The 15256-nt window shown below is 54.3% G+C and overlaps 1 protein-coding gene across 2 annotated transcripts in view; it reads right to left on the bottom strand.

Moving 5' to 3' along the window:
- The window catches only part of NKAIN1 (sodium/potassium transporting ATPase interacting 1), a 40971-nt gene extending 30095 nt beyond the window's left edge, over positions 1-10876 (bottom strand). For both annotated transcript variants that reach the window (XM_032389382.1, XM_032389390.1), the window contains exon 1: positions 10757-10876. In XM_032389382.1, coding sequence (XP_032245273.1) covers positions 10757-10810 — 54 coding nt within the window. In that variant the 5' untranslated portion in view covers positions 10811-10876. The remainder of the gene's footprint in view (positions 1-10756) is intronic.
- Between the last annotated feature and the right edge of the window lie 4380 nt (positions 10877-15256).

Below are 15256 nucleotides of genomic sequence, written 5' to 3'. Positions count from 1 at the left end.
GTCAGTGTAATCTTCATTCGCTATCATCTGATGCCGGGATGTTTTCTAGAAAGCAGGAGCCATGTTGTGCTTCTCAGTTTTCCTGCAAAGCCCTGGCCCAGGCCCTGGCAGGGAGCACCCGCGAAGCTCAGCACGGGAGGGACTCGGAAGTCATCTGCTCTAACTTAGCACGCAAGCAGAACGCTCTGCTCCCTAGTCCTACCGAGTGCTTGAATGCCTCCAGGGATGAGGTCCTTACTCCCTGCTGAATGTGGCCCGGTGCCTAGGACTCCAGGGAGGCTGAGCAGGAGCTGAACGGGCAGGTGCAGGAGTGGGGGCTGTAGGGAACCCCGGGGCCACCCCCACGGCCGAGCGGCCCCCCTTCCCCTCCCACTGAGAGTTGATAATAGGAGTGGTTCTAATTATGCTCTAATTGCTTTCTTCCAGGCGGTTTCTCTGGAGCCAAGGAGTTCAGAGTTCATGAATAAATGAAGAGGGAGGAAGCGGAAAGGGATGTTTATTGATCCACAAATCTCTACGTGCCAGTGTCTGCCCCACAAATGCTTGGGCGTGCAGTTGTGTGCAGTTCTGAACACGCGCGCACGCGCACACCCCAGCCCCAAACCTCTCTCTCCTAAGGACCAGTACCGGGTCGAAGGAAGGTAACAAGAAGTCTCCTAAATTGGCTTTAGGTCGCAGTCCCAACTCTGTCACTGACTTGCACTGTGGTCTTGCGCAAACCCGAGTTTTCCCACCTGTATGGTCTAGGGAAGAGGCAGGAGGAACACTTACAGCTCCATGCTGGTGGGGGCCCTGGTGGGGGCCCTGGTGGGGACGGACGGGGCTCTGGACTCAGAAGCCTGCTCGGCTGCCCACCAGCTCTGAGGCCCAGGGCCTCAGGTGCTTCCTCTGTTAAATGGCAACGATAGGCTGTGGGTTACCAACGGTCACCCAGGGCACAGAAGAGCCTTAGGCGAGGGCCTGGCATAGAGTAAGCATTTGGTGAGCGGTGATGTTACCACCTGCACAGTATAGACGGGTGCCTGCATGACCAATGAACAAACCCAGGCACAGAGAGGTCAAGCAACTTGCCCCAAATCATGCATTAAGTGACAGAATTTGAACCCAGGACCTTCAGGCCTCGAAGCCTCTGTGCTCCAGTCTTGGTTCTCCACTATGTCTGATTCGTCTGGCACACGGTAGGTGACCGCAATAATGGACCAAAGGACAGAGAAATGTAGGCGGGAAATGAGCATCAAAAACAGGCTCTGTTTCCAGTGACCAGGGTGGGAGTGGGCTGATGTAGGTAGAACGAGGCCAAGATTTCTTTCAAGGTCAAGGCAAAGTGCTGGGTCTGAGGGACCCCAGAACTCGGTGCCTCCTCAGCAACTGGGGCCAGGTGGGGACAATGGGGATCCTTTGTGTATGTTCGTGGAAGGAGATCTTTTTACTGCTTTGTGACACCCACTAAGAAGCCAAAGCTAAGGAATCCTGGCTTTTGGCATCAGGCAGAACCCGCTCTGCCACCGCCTTGCTGTGTGACTTTGGGCAAGCGACTGCAGTTCCGTGAGCCCCAGAGCCCTCATCTAGGTGATGGGGATGACAAGGGACTGCGGCGAGAGTGATAGGAGAGGGCCCGGGTGAGGCCCTATACTCGAGGCTAAGAGTGGGGGCTTGGAGTCCGATTGCCTGGATTTGCACCCCAGCACCCCTGCACGTAAGTGCTCACGGCCCCAGATGCTGCTTCTGATGTGTCTGCCCCACCAGGGCGGAGCAAGGGGGAATGGGCTCCTCCAGGTGAAGCAGTTACAACAGTAGGCAGTGTGGCCGAAGCGCTCAATGAATCTCTTAGACTACACGCATGAAGACACCCTGCAGTCCATTTCACATACGGGGAAACAGCCCCATAGAAGGGCAAGGACTGGTCCAAGGTCACAGAGCCAGTTCACGGCAGAGCCAGGCCCATGTGGGGGCTGGCTATATGCAGGGACCCTGTCCACACCTCAGTTTGAATGGATAACCACTCAAGACCCTTCCCAGCCCCTGAGCCAGCCTGCTCAGGCTTGGGGACTCGGGACTGAAGCTCCCTTCTCCTTGTCTTCCCTGCAGGCTCCAAGCAGCGGGGTGTGTCAGAGGGCAGGGAGGGTGATCCGCCTTCCTGGCCTGCCCCGCCGGCCCCTTCACTCCAGGGCTGGCAGAGGCCTCAGAAACAATCCAGGGGCCCAGGACTGGAACAGCATTTGTCAGCCCTGCATGGCAGTGGCGGGCCTGTCTCCATGGCAACAGTGCAGCGTGAAGGCATCCTGGCATCATTAGGGCGCACGCTGAGTCGTATAAACAGAGGCTGCAGTAGATTACACGCCTATTATGAGCAGTCTCGGGCTCTGAGCGCTGGTAATTATGCCTAATTGTGCATTTAATTGTGTAATTGAAAACCCGCATCTCTGATTCAGGCTGGGGCTGCAGAACCTCCCCCCTCCAAAAAAAAAGAGGTTTAGGAGCCATCACTACTCTGAAAATCCCAGGGCTGCCTCCCCTTCTAGGGCAAGGGGTAGCCAGAGTAGACTTGGGTTAAAGAGCCTACAGACTCCCATGTCCCCCACTCCCTGTGCCAGGAGCTCAGCCAGGATCTGTGATTTGGGATGGGGTGGGGAGGAGCATGCTTAAGGCAAAGGGACGTGGTAGGAGCCCACAATTTCCATTATTCATAATAGATACCATTTTGTGCTCTGCCACTGTCCTCTCAGGACCTAGAACCAGCATCTGGTGGTTCCAAGGGACCTGGATCATCATCAGATCCATTACACGTCCAAGTAGTCATCCAACTTACATACAAATTCTTAATCACTGCCAGTGACAGGGAACTCACCACCTGACTGTCAGTCTGCCACTGCAGAGCCTCTGTAGATAACTTGAAAACCACTGATGGAGTTCAATAATCTCCTCTCCACTTTCCCAGTTTCCCAGACTGGAGAAAATGAGGCCCAGAGAAGGGCAGGGCTAGCTCAAAGTTGCACAGCAGGTGAGTTCCAGAACCCCGGGATTCTGACTTGCAGCTGAGGGCATATCTTGTGCCCTAAGGTGACTGAGCACCTAGAATTGTACCTGGCACTTTGTGGGTGCTTCTTAAGTATTTGCTAAATACAACTCTGGATAGGGTTAGCTGATGGCAATTCTTATTCTCTCACCCAACAGAATTGAATCTTTCTGGAGTTCAGGAAGCTGATCTGCAGTGGCCCAGGGTTAGTGATGGGTCAGAACCTCCTGCTCTGAACCTCTGTGGTCCGAGACTCGAGTTTGCGACCAAATGTGCCAAGTGGGCATTTGGGATGGGGGCAGTACGGACACTCATTCAAACAGAAGACCGAGGAAAGAGGAGGGCACGTGAGCCCCTGACAACCTGGCACCTGGGTGTGAAGCCTTGGGCAGGCCATTGGAGACAGAAGTGTCCTCCTCCGCTCAGAGCCTCAGCCTCACATCACCACTGCCTGCAGCGGGAGGGGCTGGGCTAGCGGCAGGTCTGGGCCCTCCCTGGGAAAGGGCGGGCCTCATTGCTGCCTTAGAGCCGGAGAGGTCCTCTTAGATGATGAGTCCGGGGGACACAGGGGGCCACATCTTCCTCTCTGCTCCCCTTTGAACGAGCGCTGGGCTCTGGGTCCAGAGGGCCTGCATTAATTCAGGCCACCCTCACTACAGTTCCATGAAGGGGTGCTATGATTATTCCCATTTTACAGAAGAGAAGACTAAGGAACAGTAAGGCCAAGGCCACATAGATTTGACAGAACTGCCACTTCACTTATGTCTTGTACTGACTGAAAAGGGGACGTGCTCCCTTTCCTACACCACAGTATTTAGATTCATAGAACTTGCTGTTTCATTTCTGGAACATTTAGGAGTGTGAACCCTTTGTGAGCTTTACTCAGCGTATCTTATCTCAAAGGAGCCTCCTGACAACTCTCCGAGGCAGATCAGTATCCTGATCGAGAGACATGCAGGTGGGAGCTCAGAGAGGTGAATTGTCTTGCCCCAAGGTCACCCAGCTACAAAGAGGTAGAGATGGAACTCAAACCCCAGCCTGACCCTAAAGCCCAAGCTCTTCCCTGTTGACCTCTCTGCCTCTGGTTCACCAGCTGCTCTGAGAGGCAGAGGCCCGGAGGCCGGGTAACGTGTTCAAGCCTGCAGCCACAGTAACAGCTCTTCCAAAACTTCAGGGCACGGTGCTCACTGGGGGAAGTGTTTCTGATTCACCAGCCCTCTCCCTCTCCAGGTCATGGCCAGAGGCCAAGGGCACTGGAACCGGGCTCTTGCGGACCACAACTGGTTCCATTGCCTGTAGCCTGGAAATAGCTTTTAATAAACACATTTCTGCGGCGCCTGGCTGGCTCAGGCGTAAAGCATGCAACTCTTGGTCTCAGGGTCATGAGTTCGAGCCCCACACTGGGCATAGAGATTACTTTAAAAAAGACATGAAAACAAAACACACATCTCTGGGCTCAACTTGCTGTCCCATCACCCATGCCCCCCTGAAGCCTGAGGAGAGAAGAGATGTCAATGATCACAGCTGACCATCTCCGCTTGGTCCAGATTTTACAAGCATTCTCAACTCTTTTTCCCTTGATGACTCATCCGAGACCCAGGCTGTATCTTCTGTTTCCTTGGTGACAAGTCACTTCATGCTTCAGGCCTCCGTATGCCCATCAGTAAATGGGTATAAAAACCACACCTATCTCACAGAGTCGTTATGAGGGTCTCCAACGCAGTTAATTTCTTGCCCGGGTACCTCTCCTTCAACCTGCCTCATAGCAACCGTAAACTCGGCACAGTGAGTGGGGTGAGTAGAAATGGGGGACAAGCAGCTCAGCAGATCTGGCACCTAGCAACAAGCCCTAGTGGCTGAGGAAGGGGTTAGACTTGTCCAGCTGCGACCGCGCCCAGCATCCCCACCTCCTCGGGGGAGCAGCGGGGCATGCGCTGTGGAAGCCACCGAGACCTAGGTCTGGGTTTGAATCGCCGTTCTGGCCCCGCCCTCCACGTGACCACGGATGATTGAGACAGTAACCAGGGACAAGGCAGATAAAGCGCCTGGCTCATTGGAGACACCAAACAAAAGGAAGTCGGAGCTGCTGTTATTATTGCCCTTGCTGTTATTATTGCCTTTCTTTATGCGTACACTTCCCGCATAAAGAAACTAAGACTTGAAGAGTTTATGGAAATGACTCTGACCCCTAAGTCCCCCAAACTAAGCCACGGGGTAGGGGCCGAAGTCCTGACTGCTTCCAGCAGGGAGGCCGAGGCTCAGAGAGGGGAAGGGACTTGCTGGAAGTCACAAAGCAAGGCAGCAAGGTCCGTCTGACCCCCGAGGTATTGCTTGTAACGCCCGTGCCACATCTCAGAGCAGCTGCTGTTTGTGGGCTGCTTATCCCCAAACCTCACACCCGCCTGCCCCTGCAACAGAGCCAAACCAAGGCCGTCCCCTGGGCCCCCTCTTCTCCATCCACCTTGCTCTGCCCACCTCATAAGGGTCTCGGGGCTGTTTGGCCTCAGTCTGTCCATCTGCAAAAGGGAGCTGACCACCGCAGAGGTCCAAAAGGGTATGAGGAACAAAAAGGCTCAGTGGCCTAGCCAACGTTGTGCTCTGTGTTCCCGACTCCCACGCCTGGCCCAAGGGCCTGAAGCACCTAGAGCAGAGCGGATCCTCCCTAGGAGGCCACCAGCTTGCAGGCACAGCTATTTCGGAGCGCAGGCCCCCGCAGGAGCCCATCTCCCTCCAGTCTCTACCATCACTACTGCTAATAACCACATCAATCAGGTTGACCACGTTTCACACCATTACTCGCAGCTCAGCAGGAAGCTACGTCTTTTCCCCCTCACCCACCACCTTCGAGAAGGCAAAGAGCTTTCCAGAAGGGAAGAGAATGAAACAGACATTTTTCTGAATACCTACTATGTGCATGGCACCTGGCTAACCCGTTTTTACAACTCTGCAAGGTAGGGATGGTTCTTTCTCTTTGCCGGAGGAAGAAACTGGGGCCCAGAGGAGTGAATGCATGTGTCCAAGGTCACCCAGAGCGGGGACGAGGACGGCCATGGCAGTGATGTATGACTGAGCGCTCGCTCACTGGCTCGCAGTGCCAGGCGAGTGCGTGAGCCTACTGAAATATTATCATTTTCAGATGAGGAAGCTGAGGCTGGAAGCAGGGAAGAGACCTGCCTGAGGTCACACGCTGCACAAACATGAGCCGTGGACTGGTGCCAGCGGACAGGTGGCTCTCGGCTCAGGTAGTAAAGCGCACACGGCCTAGGTCTCTCACTGGCTAGCTTAGAGACCTCGGGCAAACGTCGTCACCTCTCCGAGCCTCAGTCTCCTCATCTGAAATAGGGGAGAGCAAGAACATCCATCCCGTTGTGCGGAAGAACAATGAAGATAAAAACAGTAAAAACTAACATACCAGGCACTCTGCCAAACGCTTTACATATGTAAGCTCATTTGGTTAAATGAGGTAATGCATATAAAGTGCTTAGCACAGGACTCCAGAAATGGGAGCGATAATGATGATGAAGAAACTGATGAGGATTCCTTTGGGCACATCTCCTTGATTCATCTTCTTACAGGAAGAACAGGGTGGCCTGTAAGATTTCAGGAAGGAGGTGGACCCGGAAAGAAGAGGAAGTTTGGACAGGGGAGGGAAAAGAGGAGCACCTAAAAATTAGGGAGCGAATAGCATTAAAAAGGTCAAGATAATACACCAAGTAGAACTCGGGAAAGGAAGGGACTCCGGTGTTCTACAGAATGGAACCAGACTGAGACGCCCTGGAACCTCCAGGCCAGCCCAGACATCATCCCACAGTCCCAGATGGGCGGGACTGGCAGGACCCCAGCGACACAGAGCAGTGGTCCTCCCCATTTTACAGATGGAAAAACCAAGGTTTGCAGTGGGGAAAAGGCTTGCCTGAGTTCACAGGATGTTAGTGGCACAGCTGGACTTGAATCCAAGCCTCCTGCCTCTCAGCTCAGAGTCCAACTACCTGCTGCTTCCCACAAAGGAAGAGTACAGGGAGGTACCTAGATATGTTTGGACCACAATTCCAGGAAAGCATCCCATGGTGTATATATTAACATAACAATAAGAAGCTATAGTTTATTGAATGCTCACTCTGTGCTTGGCACAGTGCTAAGTTCATTATATACATTTACTCCTCACAACAACCCTAAGAATTGGCAACCGTTTATATTATCACTAACAGATGACAAAACTGTGGCTCAGAGAGGGTAAGCCACTTGCCAAAGATCACACAGCTAGGAAATGACAAAGCCAGGACTCGAACCCAGGTCTGTCCTATCAAACTCTAGAGCCCTGTCCCTACACTTGTCCACCTGAACGGTAAAGCCCCCACTTGCTCCTGCTACCCCCCCAGGACACACTCACCCTACTCCCTCACCCACAGCAAGTCTATCCCGACTACAGAAGAGTGTCTAAAACTAGCCTGTTTTACTGTAATGATTAAACCCCGTTCAAAAGAGGAAAAATGACAGTTCCTCTTCTAAAGTTTGCAGCTGAGAAACATTTAACAGCCTTTTCCTTCTCGGCCTCTTTCCACTGGGTGGGAAAACAGGCTCTCTTCTCCTTAGGATGATGTTAGGCTGGTGGAGTCCAGCCTCAAGGAGTACATGAGAAGCTAGCTGTCAGGCGGCAGAGGCTCCTGGGGGTTAGCGTCTGCTGAAGGGACCCACTCTGCAATCTGCCCCGACAGAGCAATAGAGGCAAGAGTGGAATTTCCAAGTCCCTCCTTGAAACACCCCTTTCCCCCAAATTATCTCATGTAACTCCCGCAAGTGGCCCGAGGCCACCCAGCCAAGTTGTAGGAGAATCAGAATCCCAGGTCTTGCCTAACTCCAGAGCCCCTAAGTGGAAGGGCCAAGCTAGAGAGAGCTCTGGAGGCAGGTGAGTGGGAGGCAGGGAGGAGTAAGGACCTCCCGAGGGCCCCCGATTGCTCCGGGCCAGAACTATTTATATTTTATAATAAAGAAGGCAACAATGTCCACAATAGCCAAACTGTGGAAAGAGCCAAGATGTCCATCAACAGATGAATGGATAAAGAAGATGTGGTATATATATACAATGGAATATTATGCAGCCATCAAAAGGAATGAGATCTTGCCATTTGCAATGACGTGGATGGAACTGGAGGGTATTATGCTGAGCGAAATAAGTCAAACAGAGAAAGACATGTATCATATGACCTCACTGATATGAGGAATTCTTAATCTCAGGAAACAAACTGAGGGTTGCTGGAGTGGGGGGTGGGGTGGGAGGGATGGGGTGACTGGGTGATGGACACTGGGGAGGGTATGTGCTCTGGTAAGCGCTGTGAATTGTGCAAGACTGTTGAATCTCAGATCTGTACCTCTGAAACAAATAATGCAATATATGTTAAGAAAGAAAAAAAGAAGAAGAAGAATGTAGCAGGAGGGGAAGAATGAAGGGGGGAAATCGGAGGGGGAGAAGAACCATGAGAGACGATGGACTCTGAAAAACAAACTGAGGGTTCTAGAGGGGAGGGGGGTGGGAGGATGGGTTAGCCTGGTGATGGGTATTGAGGAGGGCACGTTCTGCATGGAGCACTGGGTGTTATGCACAAACAATGAATCATGGAACACTACATCTAAAACTAATGATGTAATGTATGGGGATTAACATAACAATAAAAAGATTAAAAATAAATAAATAAATAAAGAAGGCAACAGAGTACGCTGGCCAACTGCCTGGCTTCAGAGCCTGGCTCCTAACTATAGAACTTTGGGCAAGTTGCTTTATAGGATCATTATGAGGACTGAATAAGTTAATACATGGAAAAGGGCTAACCAGGGCACCTAACACCTAGTAAGTGCTGCCCAAAGCTAACCATTGTTTGCGGCAGCAGCAGAGAATGGGGCAGACTGCCAACAGGGCTTATCTTTGGGGTGTGGGACTGGGCTCAGAAAGAAATGTACCTTTATGTTCTGCTCTGTTCGATTATTTATTGAATCATTTTTTACAATAGGTGTCTATTACTTTTTTAAGAATAAAACAAAGTCCTAGTTTAAAACTTAAAAATTAACAAGCAGGAAAAAAAAATCCTCGGAAAAGTTTCATCATTTCTTGGCATTTTCTATTCCTCAAAGTATATAAAGGATGTTTCGACTGTGAGCCAGGAGTTGCCAAATAACGGATTCATTAATTTATTTTACAAATATTAATGGAGTGCCAGGCACTGTTCCAGCTGCTGGGGATTTAGCTCGAACAAAACAGATAATCTCTGCCCTTCTGGAGCTTCCATTCTACCTGATTTTAATTAATCTGCTCTGCAACCCTCAAGGATGAGCAATTTACAGAGAGGTGGACCAAGGCGGCCCAGGGAAGGGAAGTCACTTGCCCTGCATCCCACAGCTGGGAGAAGGGCTCCCAATCTTCAGAGCCTGGCTGCTTCTACCACTGCCCAGGAGGGCAAGGCTGCGGATGGCAAGTTTGGGGCTGGCGTCCCCGAGAGGAGAGAAGCAAGATGAATGAGGAGGTGTGCACATCCAGGCTCCAAGCTTCACTCTGCATTACTGTACGCACCTGTGCTGGGGGAGAAGCGTAGCTGCGGGCAACAGTGGAGACCAGACGGTGGAGTTCGGCATCAGTGAGGCTCACAGTCCCCCACCTCACACCCAGCCCTGAGCTCTGCCCATCTGAGTCCCCATGCACCTCTCTGCCTAGAGGCTCAGCTCAGCTTCAAAACCCCCTAGTTGTCAGGCCCGAGCTCTAGGATGGGCAGGAGACCCCGGGCTCCCCTTAACCCGCTCCCCAAATTCACCTGCCAGAGCTTGTACTGAAGAGAACTGGTTCTCTTCAGCATCCAAATTCACTCCACTGGCCTCCCTGAGGCAAGAACCTGAGTTCCCTAAGCTGGGGTGAGGCAGAACTTCCCCAGATGCTCCCCTCCCCGCCAGGGCACCCAAGGATTCCCCCCACGCCACCCCTGCCCGCGCAGGCAGAGGGGCTGGTCCCCACCCATGACGCTCAGGTGGAACCCACGGCTGATGGAGAGCCCCTGGCTGCAGTGGCCACAGTCAAAGCAGGGAGGGCGGCCAGCACCCGGTTTGTCAGACTGGCCCAGGACCCGGCAGTTCCTTGTGACCCTCTCCCGAGAGGTGGCTCTCCATTCCCAGGCCTGCCCAGTCAGGAGGGTGAAGGCAGGCAGAAACAGCACAAAGGAGGAGGAGGGACCGGTTCTTGGAGTCTAAGATCCCAACACATAGATGAACGGGGACCAGAAATGGTTAGAGATCTAGAGACACACCAAGGAGAAAGCCGGAGACACACAGAGGAGCAGAGACTTTGTGAGAAACACACGGGCACAGACCCGGAGGAAGGGAGAGCCGCGCAACCGAGGAATCTAGAGGAAAACACCGGGCAGGGACCTCAACGGCTGCAGCGAGCAGCCCGGGACACACCCCCCCGGCCCCCAGCGAGCCACAGTCCCACAGCAGGCCACTCGCAGGGCGCGGGGTGGGCGGGGGAAGCGGGGGGACCGGCGCGCAGGACGCACTCGGGGACCGGGGAGCGCCGGGCGAGGAGCGCACACAAAGAGCCAGCCCGGCCAGCAGGAGCAGGCTCCGCCCGTCCGCTCCGTGACTCCGGCCCACCCCCCACCCGGGACTCGCAGCAGACACGCACGGGGACCCACGGCCCACCCGCGCGCCCGGGACCCCGCCCCGCCGCGCCCCACCCGGCCCCGGCCGCCCGGCGCTCACCAGCTGCAGGCAGCAGAAGGCGACGAGCGTGCAGCGCCCGCTGCACTTGCCCATGGCTCCGGGGGCCGCGCGGGCCGTCCGCCGCGGCGCCCCTCTAGCTCGGCGGCCGCCGCCTCCTCCGCGCCGCGCGGGTTCCGCGTCCTCCCAGCTGCGCGCCCCGGCCGGCGGGGCCGGGCGCCTAGGGCCGGGCCCGGGGGCGCCGGGTCCTCAGGGCTGGGGCCGGCCGCTCGCGCTCCGAGTCCATGGTCCGTCGGCCCGCGCTGGCTCTGCCGCGCCGCGCCTCCTTTGTCTGGCCGGCCGGCCGCCAGGCGCGCCTCCTGCCCCGGGGCGGCTGGCGCGGAGCGCGGAGCGGCGAGCGCGGGCACCGAGCGCGGCGCGGCGCAGAGCAGCACTGCCCAGCTGGGGCAACCGCCCGGGCGCTCGGCGGCCGCGGCTTCCCGGCCCCACCACGTGGCTCCGCCGCCGCCGCCGCCGCCACCGGGAGGGAGGGAGGGGCGGGGTGGGGCGGGGCGGGGCGGCCGCCGGAGCAGAGAGGAGGGGAGAAGGGGTAGGGAAGTTCAGGGTGGAGGGAGAGACCGGGAGTGAATGGGAAGAGCGCAGGCTTGGGGGCTGACGGCCCTGGGCCAGACCCGGACTTCACGGCTCACGGGCTGTGTGACCTTGGGCGCGTCACGCCCCCTCTCTGGGCCTCAGCTTTCTTAGCAAAGTGGGAATAACGTCTGCTTCAGAGTTGCCAAGAGGGTGAAAAGCAGTTGTGCGACTAAAGCACTTAGCCCTGTGCCTGGCCTCCTGAGGGTGCTGGAGCACTCCTACCTCCACCCTGTCTCTAGGGCGCCAGGGTTCCAGCCTTGGCCCTCTCTTTCCGCTCTGGTTCCCAGTTCTGCTCCTCATCCCAGCCTCCCTCCTGAGTGTCTGCACATGTTCGTCCTTCCCTCTTTCCTTCTACTGGCATTTACTGAGCCCCGACTGCATACACACCCCTGGGGGACCCGGAATCCAAAGATGAGCACTGCAGCGCTGTTGCAGAACCCACTGAGCTTCCCAGTCCAGGGGACAGGCAAGCTCCCAGAGGCATGAGGGTGAGATGCCTGATGGCAGAGACAGAGGTCCTCCCAAAGGGCCATGGCCAGCCCCTAACCCCCACTGCAGTGGGTAGAGGGAGTCAGAAAGCAGAAGACTGCCTTCTTCCAGATGCCTGGGTGGCTCAGTCGGTTAAACGTCTGCCTTCCGCTCAGATCATGATCGCAGAGTTCTGGGTTCGAGCCCTGCATGCAGCTCCTTGCTGGGCTGGGAGCCTGCTGCTCCTCCTTCTTGTGCTCTCTCTTTCTCTCTCAAATAAATAAATAAAATATTTAAAAGAAGGAACAGAAGGGGCGACTGGGTGGCTCAGTCGTTAAGCGTCTGCCTTCTGCTCAGGTCATGATCCCAGTGTCCTGGGATCGAGCCCGGGGTGGGGCTCCCTGCTCAGCAGGAAGCCTGTTTCTCTCTCTCCCTCTCCCACTCGCCCTGCTTGTGTTCCCTCTCTCACTGTGTCTCTCTCTGTCAAAAAAATAAATAAAAAGAAGAAGACTGCCTTCTTAAAAACACCCTGAAAAGCACTCAAACTTCCAAACACGTGCCAAATCCATTTCATCCTCCCTGCCTCCCTCCTAACTTCCTATAGCCACCTCCGTAGTTCGCATCACTCAGGTGGGAATCCCTGTGTCATCCTCCGGGCTTCTCTGTCCCATCTGACCATTCTGTGAATGGTACCTTCTCACTAATATCTATGAAATTCCTACTGTGTGCCAGGCTCCCTGCTAGGGGTAAGGGGATGAACCAGTCTCTATAGCCACTGAGAGAACAGTCCAGCGAGGGACTGTCGTTACAACAAGAAAACATACACATAAATACATAATGACAGACTCTGATGAGTGCTCTCAAGGACAATAAAGGGTAAAAGAGAGCATAAGGGGGCACATTCCAGGTGTGGAGACCAGGAAGGGCCCCCTTGAGGAAATGGCGTTAATACTGAGAAGACAATAGGAGGGAAGGAGAGGCAGAGGGGGGAATAGTGTTTTGGCAGAAGAAACAGAACATCGCCAACTCTCCCCGCCCTCTCCACTCTAACTAGCCCTTCTGACCCAGAGAGCAGTGTGATGCAGATCCAGACCCGTGGTTCTGCATCCAGACAGCCTGGGTTCCAGTCCCAGCCCTGCCACTTGTATGCTGCTCACATAGTAAGCACTCAGATGCATTATTATGATCTTCTCCTGGGACCAGCTGCGTGATTGGTGGGGTCCGCTGCAAAAGGAAAATGCAAGGCTCCTTGTTAAAAAGCTGAGGATGACAACCCAGTGGAGCATGAAACCAAGCCCAGGGAGGGCCCTGTATGCCTGGGGAGACTGTGTACCCCGGAAGCCAGAAGCCAGCCCATCTTCTCCCCAGACTACTAAAATGATCTCTTCACTGGTCCTCTCCCAGCCATTCCTGGGCATGCTGCTGGATATTTTAAAGCACACAGGATATTCCTGGAGTTGAAACTACGTGTGCTGAGGTTTTCACTTGGAATAACAGGCGGAGGTAACAGTGGGAACTTTCCTCAGCCATGTTTGGTAAGTAACAGCTGTGTCCAACCAGGTGCTGTGACTAGACGGGGGCTTCCAGGAGTCTGTGAAGTCCCTGAAATAATATGCAAAGCTTCATGTGAGCAGATGTGCCTTTTTCTGGGGAGAGGCTCCACGGCTTTCATCAGATTCTTCAAAGAGTCTGTTTCCCACAAAAGAATGAGAACTAGCCCCACGAAGCCTCGGCCCAGATGTAATGGTTCTCTAGCAGATCCTCTTTGGGGCCTCTTCCAGATAGAGCCTCTGCCAGCTTCCTCCATGACCCTAACAATGCAATTCAATAATATTAACAATAATAGCTACCATGTATTGAATGCTTACTCTAGCCGGGTGCTTGACATATATTATCTCATTTAATCCCTATAATAGCAGTGGGGTCCACTGGGGCTGTAACCAGCCCTTGCCAGCTCCCGGCTGGATCACATCATGCCTGGGACACCCTGTTCCAAGGCCTGGCTGAAGCACTCTTAAGTCTGTCGCCCGGGACAAAGGAGGGCCTGTCTGACCTCAGCAGAATTAGCTTTTGGCCCCCGGTCATTCCACTGAGTCCAAGCCTTGCCCCGATGAAGCCACACACACACCATGACATCTTCCAAGCTTTGCATGTTTTGTTCTGTCTAGAGTGTGTCTCCCATCTAAATTCTTAGCCCAAAGAACTGCAAATTTCAAATCTCAGCTCAACTGTCACTTCCTTTCGGAGGCCTTCCTTGACCCCCTGTGACCCAGGGTGGTGGCCCACATTTGGGCTGGCAGGGCTGGCAGTGGTCTGTGCTATCTCCCTCAAAGCTCTTACTGGGATTTACTGTAATTATCCAATTTCGCTGGTTTCCCCCAATAGACTGTGAGCTCTCTGCGGATAGCAACTGGGTCATATATTATCTCTGTATCCCGCTGGGCTTGGATGGTGTCAGGAGTCAGCAAATATGGGCTGAATGAATGATCTTCCTGGCCCTGGGCTTCAGCACACCTCATGCCCTCTTTACCCCCTGGAAGTCCAGGGTTCTTAGGGGGAAGGCGGTCTAATTGTAGAAACAGCTTTGAAAGACATGGGGGGAGGGGGTTCGGAGTCGGGGATGACGTCCAGAGGGGCTGGTAATAGCCGGCATGAAGGATGACTAACCCCTCAAGTAGGGAAAGACTGTGGGGCAAACGAAGCAGGATTTAGAAATAAATGACAGAGATGATTCAGAGCATAGCCACGCTTCCTGAGTGAGGAGGCAGAATCATGGTCAGCCCTGGAGAGAGGCACAGGAGGGGCTGCTGTGGGCCTGAGATTTACCAGGTGGTAAGGAGTTCCTCCTTTGCCCTAAACCAAGAAGTCACAGGGTCTGAATCTTCCACCATAGTCCTTCTGAGGGTTAACACTGAGAGTTCCGGAGAAAGTTCACTCATGAGATAGCTGAAATGTTGAGCCTATTAATTTCTCCTTCTTCCACGGTAGAGGACGGAACGTGCTCACTAACGATAGTTTCTGGGGTATTTTCTGACACCAACCAATTCTCCAACACCGGCTGGTTGTCCAACGATTCACTTCAGTTCGGACACTGACTACCCAGAAGGAGTGCAGCCCCGCAGCTAAGGGTCAGTCCCACAAGACCACCCGCACTCTGCAGATTGCCAGTTGCAGTCTCTGGTCACCCCTGCTTCTCACCAACCAGCTCTAAGTCGGGCATCCGCATGACCTCCTCCTTAGTTTCCATAATTCACTCGTGAACAGCTCACAGAACTCAGGAAGGTACTCGACTTACCTTTACCGGTTTCTTATAAAGGATACAAATGAACAGCCAGATGAAGAGGTAGGTCAGGTGATGTCTGGAAGGGTCCCGGATACTTCTCTCTCTGTGGGGTTGGGGTGCACCACACTTCTAGTGGGTTCACCAGCCCAGAAGCTGCT

The sequence above is a fragment of the Phoca vitulina genome, unplaced genomic scaffold (genome assembly GCF_004348235.1).
Source record: "Phoca vitulina isolate PV1807 unplaced genomic scaffold, GSC_HSeal_1.0 scaffold2, whole genome shotgun sequence".
Taxonomy (NCBI): Eukaryota; Metazoa; Chordata; class Mammalia; order Carnivora; family Phocidae; genus Phoca; species Phoca vitulina.
The sequence above is the reverse complement of the archived record's forward strand: the minus strand, read 5'-3'. Positions and strand labels throughout refer to the sequence as shown.